The following is a 15,711-nucleotide window of genomic DNA, read 5'->3' as shown; positions in this document are numbered from 1 at the left end:
GGATGACATGCGCCTTGTAAACCTTCTCCATGGTTGAGGAAGGATGCCGATATATTTTCGGATTGTTGATTTGATTGCCTGAAAATATGCGTCTATGTGACAACTTCTTCAACTACAACAACAAAAGGGAATTCTGTAGACGGACTGTGCAGAAAAGGAAATTCTGTAGAAGGATTGTGCATGGTAAGTGGGCATCGGATCGTAGATTGTGTGGCCCACATAAACAAATCCCTCGCCGTTAAAAAGACATAATACGTTGCGCAATTTTAAAATAATGTCACATTTAATATAAAGCTGTTTGAATGCAGTCTTAAATGGGCATACAAGGCGTTCACTGTTCAGTGCACATTATTTATAATATGTGGATTCCCATCATGAGGTTATAGGCCTATAAATGCACTGTCAAAAGGAAATTAAATCCCATCATAGACACGAAGCTTGTATATAGTAGGTGTACTAGAAACTGTTCATTATAGTTTTACCAACATATTGTTACTTTTTTGAAATGTTGCATACTGTGTGCAGTCTATTGTTTTACAGTCTATGAATTGAACTCATGTGAAGAAGTGATCATGCACATAAAGGGACATTGAAATATAAATCCTAAAGGCAAAAACATGTTTTATTCTAAAAGTCAGAGACAATGGCCACAAAAATCTGTTGGTGAAAGAAACCTTGAATGACATTTTCATGTCAACAGAATAAAAGTGGTATATTGTAATTCAAAGGCTATTCAGTGTTTTATAACTATCAGTAATATAATTTCAATAAATAGACAGTCGGCACAGTACATTAGAGGAAAAATCATTTTTTTCTTTAATTAACATACATTTATTTCTTTAATTAACATGTATTTAACATAAAAATGTTTAAATTTAATATAACCTATTTCTGAATTAATGTTTTGTTTCTAATATGATATCTATCTATCTATCTATCTATCTATCTATCTATCTATCTATCTATCTATCTATCTATCTATCTATCTATCTATCTATCTATCTATCTATCTATCTAATCTATCTATCTATCTATCTATCTATCTATCCTGTTGGTGGCACTTGGCAGCATGATAAGGAAGGATGCCTATTCTGTCTGGCTCTACCCCCAGCAAGGAACTGTTGAAAGAAAAGTTGCTCTTCTGTGATTGGTGGCATTGCAGGGCTGATCATCTGCAATTGGCTGGTTGTTACTTTGAGTATTTACATACTGCTCTCTCCTGATGTACGGCAGGGGGAAGGAGTGAGTGCAAAGAAAGGAAAAAGGGAGGGACTGAGGGAAAAGAAAGAGGGAGAAGAGTTTTCATATTCGGAGGAGAAGCCGCGTCAGTTAATGCATTGGGACTCTCAGAACTTGTTCCTCCACTGAAAGAAAACAAATGAAATCAGCTCTTTACAACTGCTGTGCTCTCTGATGAAGATACAGTGGTGTCATCAATTGTAGATTCACAGATGGCTGCACTGCGCAAAGATGGGAGCAGACATGACAATGGATCTGTATTGATAGCTTGTGATCAATAAGGACAATATCAGAGGGGTGACATTTAAGGGACGTAAAGCCAGGCTTGTGAGTAAGTCTTTCTTTGGAATAAGAGCAAAACATTTAGTGCTTATTTTGTTTTACATATGAAAATATAACAATGCAAAATAGCCTCACTAGGGGAGATTGAGACTGTAGAAGATAATAAGATATTAATTAGCACTTATGTGTATTCAGATTCAGTTTCTCAGATGAAAAAAAAGATTGTGACCACTTTATGCCATCTGATTCATTTACTGATATGATTGATTTCATAATAAAGAACATGTTGAAAATGGGTTTGTTTTATTTTATGATATGAAGAATCTGTGATACTTATTTGATATTATTATAATTACGGCCTCTAATGATACAAAAAACGGAAATTTAAGTAGCCTGGTTAACAAAAACAAACAAGCTATATTGCACATGATGGCAATAGTGGATGACTTTTACTAAAGTATATGTGTGATATTTAAAAATGAATCTGACATCTATTTATCAGTCCAGTGCTAAAGCTAATCTGAGAGCAGATTCATGTTCTGGTCTTCAGCCTTACCTACCAGCGGTTTGATATTAGCTGACTCACAAGGGGATCAAACTGTGTCTGTTGGTAATTTTTAACCTCTAGTGTAACCTACAGTGTTTTATTTGAAAAGCTTGTCTTCCTTTACACGATCAGATCTGCTGTCTAGTGCATTGATTAACTGTGAATTTACATAGCACCAGGAAGTGGAGAAGGATATCGGTGTAAAATAGGGAAAAGTCTGTGAAAAGAGCATGCATGGAGAGTGAGTTAATATGTGTGGGGGTCCAGATGCCTCTCTCATTGTGCCTGTGTCCAAGGTGATTCCTTTTTTATTTATATAAAAGGAGGTTCTGGGCCAATCATTGAGCATTGGCTTTCTACCATGTGCACTGCTTTACTCGCAACCATTCAAACGTGCCGTGTTCTCTCAGAGTGAGAAAGATGCAATTTTCCTTTGTCTATTCACTGGCTTCAGCCTGGTCTTGCCCCTACCCTCATTCTAGTGAATAATTCATGCACACTGACCTCCAGCCGTAGGGTTATCTGTCAGGAAACAAGATAGACAGAAACTCTTTACAAGGACTTTGTGAAGTTTAGCAGTCACTTTTATCTTAAGCAAATTACAGTATATTCAAAAACAGTATTCTTTTCCTGGGAATAAAAACTCATGACCTTAGTGTCACTACTGGGAGGAAAGTTGGTTAATAAATTGCTGTCTCATTTATTATAAATACTGACGTAACTAAACCTGCATGTATTTCTTTGTATCACCCTCTGATCATTCTTCTTGGTTGAATTGTGTTGTTCTGACACATGCTGAGAGTCTTTCCCAGTAAATGTGGGAGGAGATGTTGTGCAAGGGTTCAGCTGGTAAGGCAAGCCTGGATCTGCCACACACTGTTGAGGAATTTTCATCTTCTAGTAACCTCTAATGTACCTGAACAACATATCTCGAGACGTGATGTCTCACTTTCATACAAAATATCCTTTGTGTTTAGGGACTTTGAATTGAGCATTTTAGATAAAATGTGTTAACACATTTATCTTTTACAGGAGGGCAGACATGACTCCATATTAACTTCATGGCATCTCCACAGTCTCTTACCCCTCCTAAAAAAGGTTAGTACATGGATCATGCAGTTTGATCTCTTGATGTATTAGGTCATTAAAATAGATTTGATTTATATAAAAAAACCTATGTAGATCATGTTATTTTACCATTATTTATAGACTATACAAAAAGAAAAAATGTGTCAAAATTGTACCTTTAGGGGTATAACAGCTTGTCACTGGGCAGTACCCTTATGAACCTTTTTAAAAAAGTACAAAAGTACAAAGATTTTCTTTTTTAAATGGTACTGCCCCAGTGACAAGCTGTTGTATCCCTAAAGGTATAATGTTGACACATTTTTTTCTCTGGGAGTATAATAGCATTTATTCATATTTTAAATTAGCTTTTATATTTTGTTTGTTTTTAGTAATGTTATGTGCTTTTGTTATTTTTATATTTCTATATACCTTTAATTAATTGTTTTATTTCAGTTTTAGTAATTTTAGTACTTCAAGTTAAACATTTAAGTTAGGTGACAAAGCAACATTTCTATTTTTGGTTTATAGGTTTTTCATTTCATTTTATATTTATTTTATTTTTATTTTTTTGTTCAGTTACCGAAAGCACTTTTTAATAGTTCTTAATTATTTTAATGCTACAACCCTAATGACTTGGAGAACAATTATTGTCAAGTTTCTTAAAATATCAGATAAATTATAATTTCCTTAGAGGGCAAGGTTAGTTCAGGTTGTAAAATGTCATGTGGTGTGGGATATTTGTGAATGATTCAAGCATGCATTCAAGATGTAAGTAAAATGTATTTATAATGAAATCAATAATTACACTAAATTAAACTTTTCTTAAAAATGGTATACCAACATGAGTACAAAGAGTACATTTAAGAACTTGGCACATGTGTTTTAAACTAGATTTTTAGACGATTTTCTTTATCTTGGACACTCTTATACATCATTAACCAACATACTTACCAACATACATGATTCAAATTCAAAACTTCCAAGTACAGTGGTGCTTAGTCATGATTTGGTAGTCCTGCCAAGATGTTTTAGGATGTGCGTCATGTGACATCACTCTGTTCACTGCACTCTCTGGTACAAACAAGGCCCAAACAATCTGTATCTGTGCATGACACATTAGGGCGCGCTCTTTTTAAACAAAGAGAAACCATAATGACAGTTTAAGAGCTGTTAATGACCTCTGTATGTCAGCTGTTATTGTACTATTACAGAATAGTACAGTGTGTAAAACTCAAACAGAGTTACCTAGTTAAGGGAATACGGCATTACCCTCTTAATCTCCAGAGAGCTTGGAAAACTGCAGCGCTCAAGGTAGCTGACCATATGCTGCAGCAGAACAATTCTTCCACCATATGCCACCTGCTCTTGACACACATCTATCCTGCAGCCATGGAGACTGTTTGCATGGGACAATCGCTTAAATTTCTTGTGTCACCCAAAATCCACCTGGCCAGGACTAAGAGATTCTCATACTTTTGCTGGAGTGAGGGGGAGGAGGACAAGAGGCACGGTAAACAATTGTTTTGTTGGCTTAGTGATGATGAAGAGAATAGAGCACCTGAGCGCTGCATGATTGCTGACCTTTAGATCCATTTTTTTTTTACTGACCTTTAGATCTTTTTTTTTTTTTAGATTGGTCATATGAGCTTATATTGACTTGAGTAACTGATTCATGCTATTTTATAATGTAGATGTGCACCAGAAAAAATTGGAGGGGACGTTTTTAACACAGAAATGTAAGCACACCTGTAGGCATTTCTTCTTTGCTTAATTGGTTTATATACTGCTTCTCTGCACAACCCACTTTCATAGTGGGAGCAAGTGAAAACATTTACTGATATGAAGTACTTTCAGTTGGTCTCTATAGAGACCATATGGTCGCATGTGTAATCCTGCTCTTCACATGATCGGTTTTTCTCCTCCCAGTGCAGAGGATGTAATCTCTATTCCTGTGCTTTGGCTCCTTTGCTACATGAAACGTTCCAACAACTGGTCAGAAAATGCCAAAAAGTGATGTCATGTTTTTTGTTGCTTAACTTGACTTAGTAGTTTACAACAAAATATATATGTTGTCACTACTCTACTGGATTCAGCTAACACCACACTCACCCCTTTGGTGCATGTAACAGATTGTTTTCGTCTGTATTATTTTCCCCATCTGTTCAATGTTTGTGTTATGTGTTATCACAGGGAGGGAGTTTTTGGCTTTAAGCTTGTGAGTTTTGGGTGTTTTTCTGAACAAATCTGATGACTCACAAGGGTTTTGTCTTCAGTGGTATGGTCAAAAAACATATTTTTGAGCCTCTTTGACTTTATCTGGAATCATAATGGAATACAAATGTAGCTGCTTAGATACAGAGTGTGCACTGAATTATAAAGATCCAATCTTTTGTTTGTTGTCTTCATGCTTTTTATGTGAAATTGCATTATGCATGCTAAGTCAGAGTGTTATATTGCAATCAGTCTGTAGCAGGCAGGTCCTAAAACTTATAGTGTGGCTTTGTGTTTACAGTGAAAAACACGTTGCTAATGAAATAAAATTGACTGTTTTCTATTCTTAAAAAATCCACATATCACCAAATCAATGAATATACAAGGCTTGGGGGCGGGCCACTCAGAAGACCATAGCAGGACTCAAACAGCAACTCCGAACACCATAGCAACATTCAAACAACCATTTAGAACAACATCACGCCACTTAAACAACCTCTCAGAACATCATCACAACACTCAAACAACCACTCAGAATACCATAGCAACACTCAAACACCACTCAGAACACCATCACAACACTCAAACAACCACTCAGAACAACATAGCAACACTCAAACAACCACTCAGAACACCATCACAACACTCAGAACACCATCCCAACACTCAAACAACCACTCAGAACATCATCACAACACTCAAACAACCACTCAGAACACCATCACAACACTCAGAACAACATCCCAACACTCAAACAACCACTCAGAACAACATCCCAACACTCAAACAACCACTCAGAACACCATCCCAACACTCAAACAACCACTCAGAACATCATCACAACACTCAAACAACCACTCAGAACACCATCACAACACTCAGAACAACATCCCAACACTCGAACAACATCCCAACACTCAAACAACCACTTAGAACACCATCACAACACTCAGAACAACATCCCAACACTCGAACAACATCCCAACACTCAAACAACCACTCAGAACACCATCACAACACTCAGAACAACATCCCAACACTCGAACAACATCCCAACACTCAAACAACCACTTAGAACACCATCACAACACTCAGAACAACATCCCAACACTCGAACAACATCCCAACACTCAAACAACCACTCAGAACACCATCACAACACTCAGAACAACATCCCAACACTCGAACAACATCCCAACACTCAAACAACCACTTAGAACACCATAGCAACACTCAAACAACCACTCAGAACACCATCACAACACTCAAACAACCACTCAGAACAACATAGCAACACTCAAACAACCACTCAGAACAACATAGCAACACTCAAACAACCACTCAGAACACCATCACAACACTCAAACAACCACTCAGAACAACATAGCAACACTCAAACAACCACTCAGAACACCATAGCAACACTCAAACAACCACTCAGAACACCATAGCAACACTCAAACAACCACTCAGAACACCATAGCAACACTCAAACAACCACTCAGAACACCATCGCAACACTCAACCACTCAGAACAACATAGCAACACTCAAACAACCACTCAGAACAACATAGCAACACTCAAACAACCACTCAGAACACCACCACAACACTCAGAACAACACGACAACACCCAAACAACCACTCAGAACACCATCACAACACTCAAACAACCACTCAGAACACCATCACAACACTCAAACAACCACTCAGAACACCATCACAACACTCAAACAACCACTCAGAACACCATAGCAACACTCAAACACCACTCAGAACATCATCACAACACTCAAACAACCACTCAGAACACCATCACAACACTCAAACAACCACTCAGAACACCATCACAACACTCAAACAACCACTCAGAACACCATCACAACACTCAGAACAACATCCCAACACTCAAACAACCACTCAGAACACCATCACAACACTCAGAACAACACCACAACACCCAAACAACCACTCAGAACACCATCACAACACTCAAACAACCACTCAGAACACCATCACAACACTCAAACAACCACTCAGAACACCATCACAACACTCAAACAACCACTCAGAACACCATAGCAACACTCAAACACCACTCAGAACATCATCACAACACTCAAACAACCACTCAGAACACCATCACAACACTCAAACAACCACTCAGAACACCATCACAACACTCAAACAACCACTCAGAACACCATCACAACACTCAAACAACCACTCAGAACACCATCACAACACTCAAACAACCACTCAGAACACCATCACAACACCCAAACAACCACTCAGAACACCATCACAACACTCAAACAACCACTCAGAACACCATCACAACACTCAAACACCACTCAGAACACCATCACAACACTCAAACAACCACTCAGAACAACATCACAACACTCAAACAACCACTCAGATCACCATCATAACCACTCATAACACCATAGCAACACTCAAACAACCACTCAGAACAACATCACAACACTCAGATCACCATCACAACCACTCATAACACCATAGCAACACTCAAACAACCACTCAGAACAACATTGCATCATTCAATCAACCACTTAGAACACCATTAACAACCACATTAGTTACTGTTGGAATGCTCAGAAAACTACTCAGATCACTAACTCAACAGCCTTTCAAAACAGCTACATATCAACAGTACACTCAGAACACCATTGCAACTGCATAGCAGTGCCCTAGCAACCACTCACAACACCCCTGTTCACAGTTTGTCATATTGCACTTACTAATTTCCCCCCCCCATTTTATTTTTTCAAGAAATGTAAAAATGTGTTTATGTAATTTTTGTCAGTTAAAATTAGCTTGTGTATGTTATTTCAGAGTCCCTGTTCCCTGGTGTGACTCAGAAGCCCCAGGAGGAGGAAGAGGAGGACGATGAAGATGAAGAAACTGGTGAGAAGTTTGAGTTTGATGACAGCGAAGACGACCAGAATACATTGGACAACTCTGTTCAGAGTAAAGAGTCAGAAACTCCTCATGTGCTAGCTGAGCATTCAGAGAGTACTAAAGATAGCACTGCCGAAAATGCACTTTATTGTCAATCTATGAAGAGTGTTAGACACCATAATCAGCAAACAGTAAATGGAGAGACCCCTGCTGGTCTGGAGGACCAAAATAGCCCCACACATCCTCACACAACATACCCAGGTTAGTCTGCAATATGTTAACCACAAAAAATGACTGTATTTTGTGTTTTTAATGTTCTGTATGCGAAATCAGACAATGGATAATTCTTTTTTTTTTTTACTTTGGTTGATTAAAAATTAAACACACTATATTTTTCCTGCAGACATGGTAGCCAGACAGTCTCCTGATGGGTAAGAATGTTTGTGTTAACACGCATCTGTTTTATGCCTTGTATATTATGCCTTGAACATTTTTCACTTGGATATCTTCAACCTTATTATTCCTACAGGATGTCATGCATAGAGACACTATAAATCTTTATATGCTTACTGTTTAAAGTGTTTTCCCCTAAAGGACTTTATTATACATTGTTTTAGCTGTGTAGTTCTATGGTTGATTATTTACCTCTTATCTGAACACTTTTCTTACTGTATTAGTTATTCAACAACTTACTCTGGCTCTAGTGACATCTAATGTGATTTACCTATTAACACATATTCCCTGATAAGAATAAACATGAAGGTTTTTTCAATATTTCTGCATTCCTGTTTTGTTTTAGGAGTTCCGTTTCAGCCGAGCCTCAAGTAGCCGATGAACAAGCGAGCATTTGGAAAAGAAATAACATTTATGAAGGTATTACACTTAGAGCATATTTCTACATAGTTTGTGGTTATGAATGTTTTGGGATGAATCTATTTAAAGAAGTGTGGCTGGATGTCCCAAAATGAGTCCAAAAACCCAGCTGTCGAGTTACAGATGTTAAATGTTGAAATGTGTTTGAAATAATGTAAGTTGTTGTTTCAGCTTTGAAATTTTTTTGAAAACAATGTTGAAGCAACTCTTAATGCTAGATGTTGTAAAAAGGTAACAATATACTTATAAATTCATTTTATGAACACATGGTAAAAGAACAATTTAATACAACGTTGTAATATCAACGTTGATACAATATTGTGATTCAATATCCCTGACATGGATTCAATAATCTCTGAAATGCCAACTGGGAAGGCAATCCAGTGCTTAAATCTGACAAATCTGTTTGAAAATGTATCTCCAGGTTCAGATTTTGGGCCAGAGGGCCTCTACACACCTGTACAGAAGTCTCCCCACAAACATGTTCAGACAGGTTGGTGGCTCTGAGAAGGGGCTATGCCATGCCTTCCTGTAAATCCACACTAATGCAAAATCCAAAAATCAGCATAGAATCCAGAGATCTGAAAAACAGTAATGACTAATCCAATCCAGACCCACAGGAATCTCACGGGAAAGAAACCAGCACACCCCTGCCAAATGTCCACACATGGTTCAACCTATTAAATCTGATTCTTTGGAGATTTTTCTTGAAGATTCTTTTACAATCCAATCAAATAATACAACAAACAAGTGATAACGCGAAAAAAATCATACAATGAATATAATATGCCCTTGTCAATATGATTTATTTTCCTAAATTAAGAAAGCTGCATTGAAAAAAAAATGATGCATGTTCCAAATAATCTGTAAAATAACTAATTTACTTGGCATCACTTGAGGTCTTGGAAACGTCAAATTCAATGTTCATAGTAGAAGTGACTTCAAAGCAGTGTCCCTTGGCTGTTAAACAGTCTCTGCTATGTGTGTGCAGCCCCAGTTCACTCTCGGGAATGGTTCAGTGTGGTTTCAGAGCTCACTCTGCGACTGCATAAAGGTACAATCCCCAATCCCCAGGACAGTTGGAATAGCTGTGCCGTCTTTGTATTTGACAGTAATCATACATGCGTAGATACATAGATACATACATAGATATCCTTTTTCTATTACACGGCTCTCTGGAATACTTGTTTCTGTCTGGTCAATCGCCACCTTCAGCAGTCTTATATTTCCTAATATTCTCTGTCGCATAACAACGCTGTATAATCAGTCCATTCATTCAGGTAACCTAAATGGCACTACTTTTATGTGTCTCGTATCACTGAGGACAGCGCCTTCTTTCATCTCAGTTATTGATATTACTTCTACTATTTTTGCATTATTCATCTTGCTGCTGGGCAGATTGTTCTGTATGTTGTAGTGGACTGTTTTTAATAGCGGAATCATTAATATAAAAAAGAAGAAAGAAAAAAGATAAAAAATGTCCACAATATTACATGTTTAAAAGTTTGGGGTTGATAAGATATTTTAAAATGTTTTTTAAAGTAGTCTCTTATGCCAAAAAGGGGCATTTATATAATTAAAAATACAGTATAAACATTAATAATGTTAATATTATTCAGCAGCCATTTCTCCAGGCTTCACTGTCACATGATCCTTCAAATGTCATGAATATAAAGAAAAATATAAAGAGTAGCATTTTTGTGAAATAGAAATATTTTGTAACATTATCAATTTATTTACTGTCACTTTTGATCAATTTACTGCATACCTGCTGACTAAAAGTCTTAATTTCCTTGAAAAACAAATCTTATTGACCTCAAATTTTTGAATAGTGTTGTATTAGGTCAGTAGCCGTGTAATAATAAGCAGTCTATTTTGCATTAATGACCAGCTGACTGTACATTATAAAGCAGGGATGGACAAACTCGGTCCTGGAGGGCCACTGCCCTGCATGGCTTAGTTCCAACCCTACTCAAACACACCTGAACCATCTAATCAATGCCTGCTGGATTACTAGTAAGCTTCAGGAAGGTGAGTTTGATCAGGGTTGGAACTAAACTCTGCAAGGCAGTGGTCCTCCAGGTTTGCCATCCCTGTTATAGAGTGTAGTTAGATCTGTCAATCCTCTGCTGTATTTGTTTACCAAGCTTCAGAAAAGATTCTCAGTCCTGTCAAGTATTTTATTTCAGACAGTTGGAGTATTTTGGCATTTAGTACTGAAGTTTTAGGCTGTAGATACCTACTGTGTTGTAGTGCACTGTATTGATGATGTAAATATAGAATCTTGCTATCTGACTTCCATATCCACTCCCTGCAGCTGTTACTTCTACACCCTTTTAGATCGGTATGTCTTTTCCTCAGTATATAAACTTTTACATATATGCAACATCACACTGACAATCAGTGTCATCTACAAAGCCGCATAAAAAATATCCCGGTTTCAATAAAAGTAAAGCTTTATCAATAACATCTGTAACATGATGTCAATTACTGCAGAACATCATTTCGAGCCGCACATGTTGAGAGAAATGCGTGTATGTAAGTGCGAAACCAGAAACGCAACCGTTTCCCCATAGATTTCCATAATTTTTCACAGTTTTACAAAGCGAGAGATGAGAAATGATTTTCTGTGGTAAACAACAGCGTGCTACAGCTGCCTAACTTCTGTTTAACCTGGAATATTCCCAGGAAAGATATTTATATTATACTCCTACTCCTAATTAATGTGTTCTCTGAATTTTAAATGATCTCCCTCTGACATCCCAGACAGTAGTCTCAGTATCTCCTTCAGATATTCACAGGCCTAAACAGTTAAAAGAACATTTCACTTTGAGGTATTTTAAGTTCCTATGGGGGAGACTCAGCGGGCGACTTCATTAGGTAAGAAGAGGCTGTCAACAAATCTGTACACACTGTCAAAGTAGAGACAAGTGTATGTGTTGTCAATCTGCGGTTCGTGTGGAGGAGTATATTAGTTATTTTGTTGCACTGTTGTCAGAATGCAAGAACAATTCTGTGCCAAAAGGATTATAAATGTGCTTTTCTGTGCTAATCAGGGCTGGATTTCATTTGCGCTTGACCTGCATTGAGCTTAATACCTCACTGAAGGTCTGATGAATGATTATCAAATGATGTTTGCTGTTACTGGTTGTTTAAATAAGATCCTAAACCCAATGTCCTGCTCACTTAAAGTAGTATCCCATCCTTTTTTGTTATTCGTGCTCTGAATATGCTCAAATATCCATTGAACTGTCCCATTAGGAGCCTCTCACAATAGAGTTTACGTCATTGGTAGATTTGTTTTTTTAACATATATGAATGACTCTCTCTTTTTCTCTCTTCTAGGGAAAGCCGTTTCTGAATCAGCTGGAGATTCACCACCAGAACAGCTGAAGGTGAACTCTGCTGCTTCTGCTCGCTCTGAGGTCATCTACGACGATGTGCCTTGTGAGAACAACTCGCCCCCTGATGCAGGTCAGTGTCTGTTATCTGTCCAGCTCAATGATAGCTCTTTAATATCGCAAATGTTTCTTCAAGACAGCAATGAGCTGAAATGGAGAGCAAATTGAAACTTTTCTCTTTCGGAAAAAAAACCCTGTAATCCCACACGTGTGTACTCTACACTAAAAAAGATTCGTAAAAATATTGTGCAATATACCGTATTAATATGAAGGAATTTTCAGCAATCATTTTTCAGTTGTTTTATATCTATTTGGATTACACATTGTGTAAGGTTGAAGGCAATGCCCGTACACTAATTTTCTAACAGGACATTATTATTATTATTTTTTTTAATTCTTTTGGAGTTTCGAAAGAGATCTAAACAAATTTGCAAACTGTGCACAGATTTGCCTATAGTAATGTTTGCATTGCAGCCAAAAATCAGATTTCAGTCAAATATTCAGTTCAAATATTTCCAAGATCTTCTTGGTGGCTAACATAAGCCACTGAATTTCCCTATTTGAACCTACTAGGGGCATCTGTGAGTCATGATGAGCCCACAAGACCCAGCAAATTGCAAAAGGTGTTAATAAAGTGCAAACTGAGCAATTGAATTTTCCCTTGAGCGATCTTTCTATAATCTATACATTTGCGTACCAAGACTTGTTTCAACATTTGCAAACAAACCCTCGAATGTATCCTGTTACTGTAACTCGACTCAGGACATCTATCTTCCTCCCACCTCACATACTTCTTTCTGTGTTATTGTTCAGAGGATGATGTGATCTATGAGGAGGTGCAGAGGTCTGGCGAGTCTGGACTGATAGACAACGGCTGGGGTTCCAGTGAGTTTGAGAGTTACGACGAGCAGTCAGACAGCGAGACTAAGCAGCCCACTCGCAATAAGGTACAAAGACGCTGGCCATTCATCATCAAGAGTGTTTACAAACAGTAAAAACATTGATTGCTGTGCATTGTTAAAGCCAGAAACCCATTTATTTAGGTAAGTTCTCACAATGTTTCTAACAGTTATAGCGTTATGATATTTGAATCATTACACAAATTTTAGTTGAAAGTTAAAGTTTTCAATTATTTAAGTCCCACTGAAGTGCCTTGAAACGTGCAAAGTTTTTCAGTGTGGTGAAGTAATTTCCACTGAAACAGGAAGACAGGGGCAGGACATATTGAGCAATTCCTTACCTTTTTTTAAAATAGAAAAATGTGAAAATCTTGGCCAGAGCCTTTGAGATCAGCAAAGCCGCATTTGACAGTGTGACAGCCACACTGCCAGAGTGTAATAAATTCCCCCTGTAGATTTAATATGAAACTTTTACCAAAGCAAAACAGTGATCATAATCATGCCGAGGATGTGTAGTTTGAAACGTGTGCAATTTATGTTGGTGCACGGCACCACTGTTATCTCTTCTTCTCATCAGTGCTGTTTGTAATGCCTTGCCTGTCTAACCATTTCTCCTCCTAATCTCCATATCACTTTAAAATACAGCATTCTGTGTAGAATTCAAATGGGTCTGGTCGCATATGATCCGCTCTGTGCTATAGTGTCTCTGGACAAGAGCAGATTGTGACACTTATGAATTAATGATTGAGGCATTTATATAGCGCTTTCGAATGTGTTATTGTACACCCAAAGCACTTTACACTCATGTCAGGGGTCTCTCCTCAACCACCACCAGTGTGCAGCATCCACTTGGATGATCCGACGGCAGCCACAGTACAACGGCGCCAGTGAGCTCACCACACACCAGCGATAGGTGGAGAGGAGAGAGGGTGATAGAGCCAATTCAGTGGATGGGGATTATTAGGAGGCCATGATTGGTAAGGGCCAATCGAGGGAATTTAGCCAGGACACTGGGGCTACACCCCTACTCTTTACGAGAAGTGCTATGGGATTTTTAATGGCCACAGAGAATCAGGACCTCGGTATAACGTCTCATCCGAAGGACGGTGATCTTTGACAGTACAGTGTCCCCATCACTATACTGGGGTGTTAGGACCCACACAGACCACAGGGTGACCGCCCCCTGCTGGCCTCACGTACACCTCTATCAGCAGAAGCCTAGTTTTCCCAGTTGGTCTCCCATCCAGGTACTGACCAGGCTCAGCCCTGCTTAGCTTTAGTGAGAAACCAGTCTTGGGCTACAGGGTGATATGGCTGCTGGTTATATAGTAATATGAAATAATACTTTATTTGCCCCAATAGAAAGCACATTTACACTTTTTGAATTGTTTCCTATCCCCTATGTGCTGTGTGTCATAGAATAAACAAGTGACCAGTTTCAGATGCAGCTTCCGTGTCTATTTATAGTGCAGGGGGCGGGACACTTCAGATTCTAGAGAGCATTTGATTGGAGAGAAAATCTGATGAGAAGATGAAGTGCAGAGTGATGTCATTAAAATCATTGAGCCATATTGGTGGAAGTGAGAGTTTTGAAGGCATAACATTATGACCTATAATGACCCATTATATTGTGTTGGTCCCCCTTTTGCTGCCAAAACAGCCCTGACCCGTCGAGGCGTGGACTCCACTAGACCCCTGAAGGTTTGTTCTGGTATCTGGCACCCATTCTGCTCATTAAGCCTGTATATATTTGATCAAAAATACAGAAAAAAAATGTAATATTGTAATATATTATTACAATTTAAAATAATTGGTTTTCAATTTATTATACTTTAAATGCCTTCATTCCTCCAGTCTTCAGTGTCACATGATCCTTCAGAAATCATCATTTCACCTCTCATTGGTCATAATGTTATGCCTAATCAGTGTATCTTCTAAATGCAAATTTTGTTATTGTTTTGAACATATTAGCTTATAGATAACCTTAAGGCTAACATATTCATTCTAAAGGCCAAACAAATTCAATTCGGATATAATTTAAACTATAAGCCACACATTTAGCTTTATTTGTCCTTGTAAACACAATGACAATTTCAAAACAGTGCTCATCATAAGCTCAGCCAATGGTGTGTGTTTGGGGGCGGGGCTATTGATTTGTCTGACCAGTGGCAGATGTGGGCATCTTTTTTTAAATTCTAATTCTGTTCAGTGGTGCTAGTAGTGCAGAAATTGCACACTTCAGCTTTAAAAAAGGAAAGAGGAAAGA

General features: G+C 38.0%; 1 protein-coding gene across 7 annotated transcripts in view; it reads left to right on the top strand.

Annotated features, from left to right (window-relative positions):
• Positions 1-6: 6 nt before the first annotated feature.
• arhgef10lb (Rho guanine nucleotide exchange factor (GEF) 10-like b) overlaps positions 7-15,711 on the top strand; it is a 50,892-nt gene continuing 35,187 nt past the window's right edge. For 4 of the 7 annotated variants that reach the window (XM_067446327.1, XM_067446324.1, XM_067446325.1 and 1 more), the window contains exons 1-9: positions 7-183; positions 3,101-3,166; positions 8,207-8,533; positions 8,676-8,703; positions 9,072-9,145; positions 9,570-9,638; positions 10,137-10,199; positions 12,491-12,619; positions 13,360-13,493. In XM_067446327.1, the coding sequence (XP_067302428.1) occupies positions 3,130-3,166; positions 8,207-8,533; positions 8,676-8,703; positions 9,072-9,145; positions 9,570-9,638; positions 10,137-10,199; positions 12,491-12,619; positions 13,360-13,493 (861 nt within the window). In that variant the 5' untranslated portion in view covers positions 7-183; positions 3,101-3,129. Of the gene's footprint in view, positions 184-1,068; positions 1,571-3,100; positions 3,167-8,206; positions 8,534-8,675; positions 8,704-9,071; positions 9,146-9,569; positions 9,639-10,136; positions 10,200-12,490; positions 12,620-13,359; positions 13,494-15,711 lie in introns of all 7 variants that reach the window. The other 3 variants (XM_067446323.1, XM_067446326.1, XM_067446328.1) reach the window with 3 other exon arrangements.

Source organism: Pseudorasbora parva, chromosome 6, assembly GCF_024679245.1.
Source record: "Pseudorasbora parva isolate DD20220531a chromosome 6, ASM2467924v1, whole genome shotgun sequence".
Taxonomy (NCBI): domain Eukaryota; kingdom Metazoa; phylum Chordata; class Actinopteri; order Cypriniformes; family Gobionidae; genus Pseudorasbora; species Pseudorasbora parva.
Note: the sequence above shows the minus strand (reverse complement) of the source record. Positions and strands in the feature narration are given on the sequence as shown.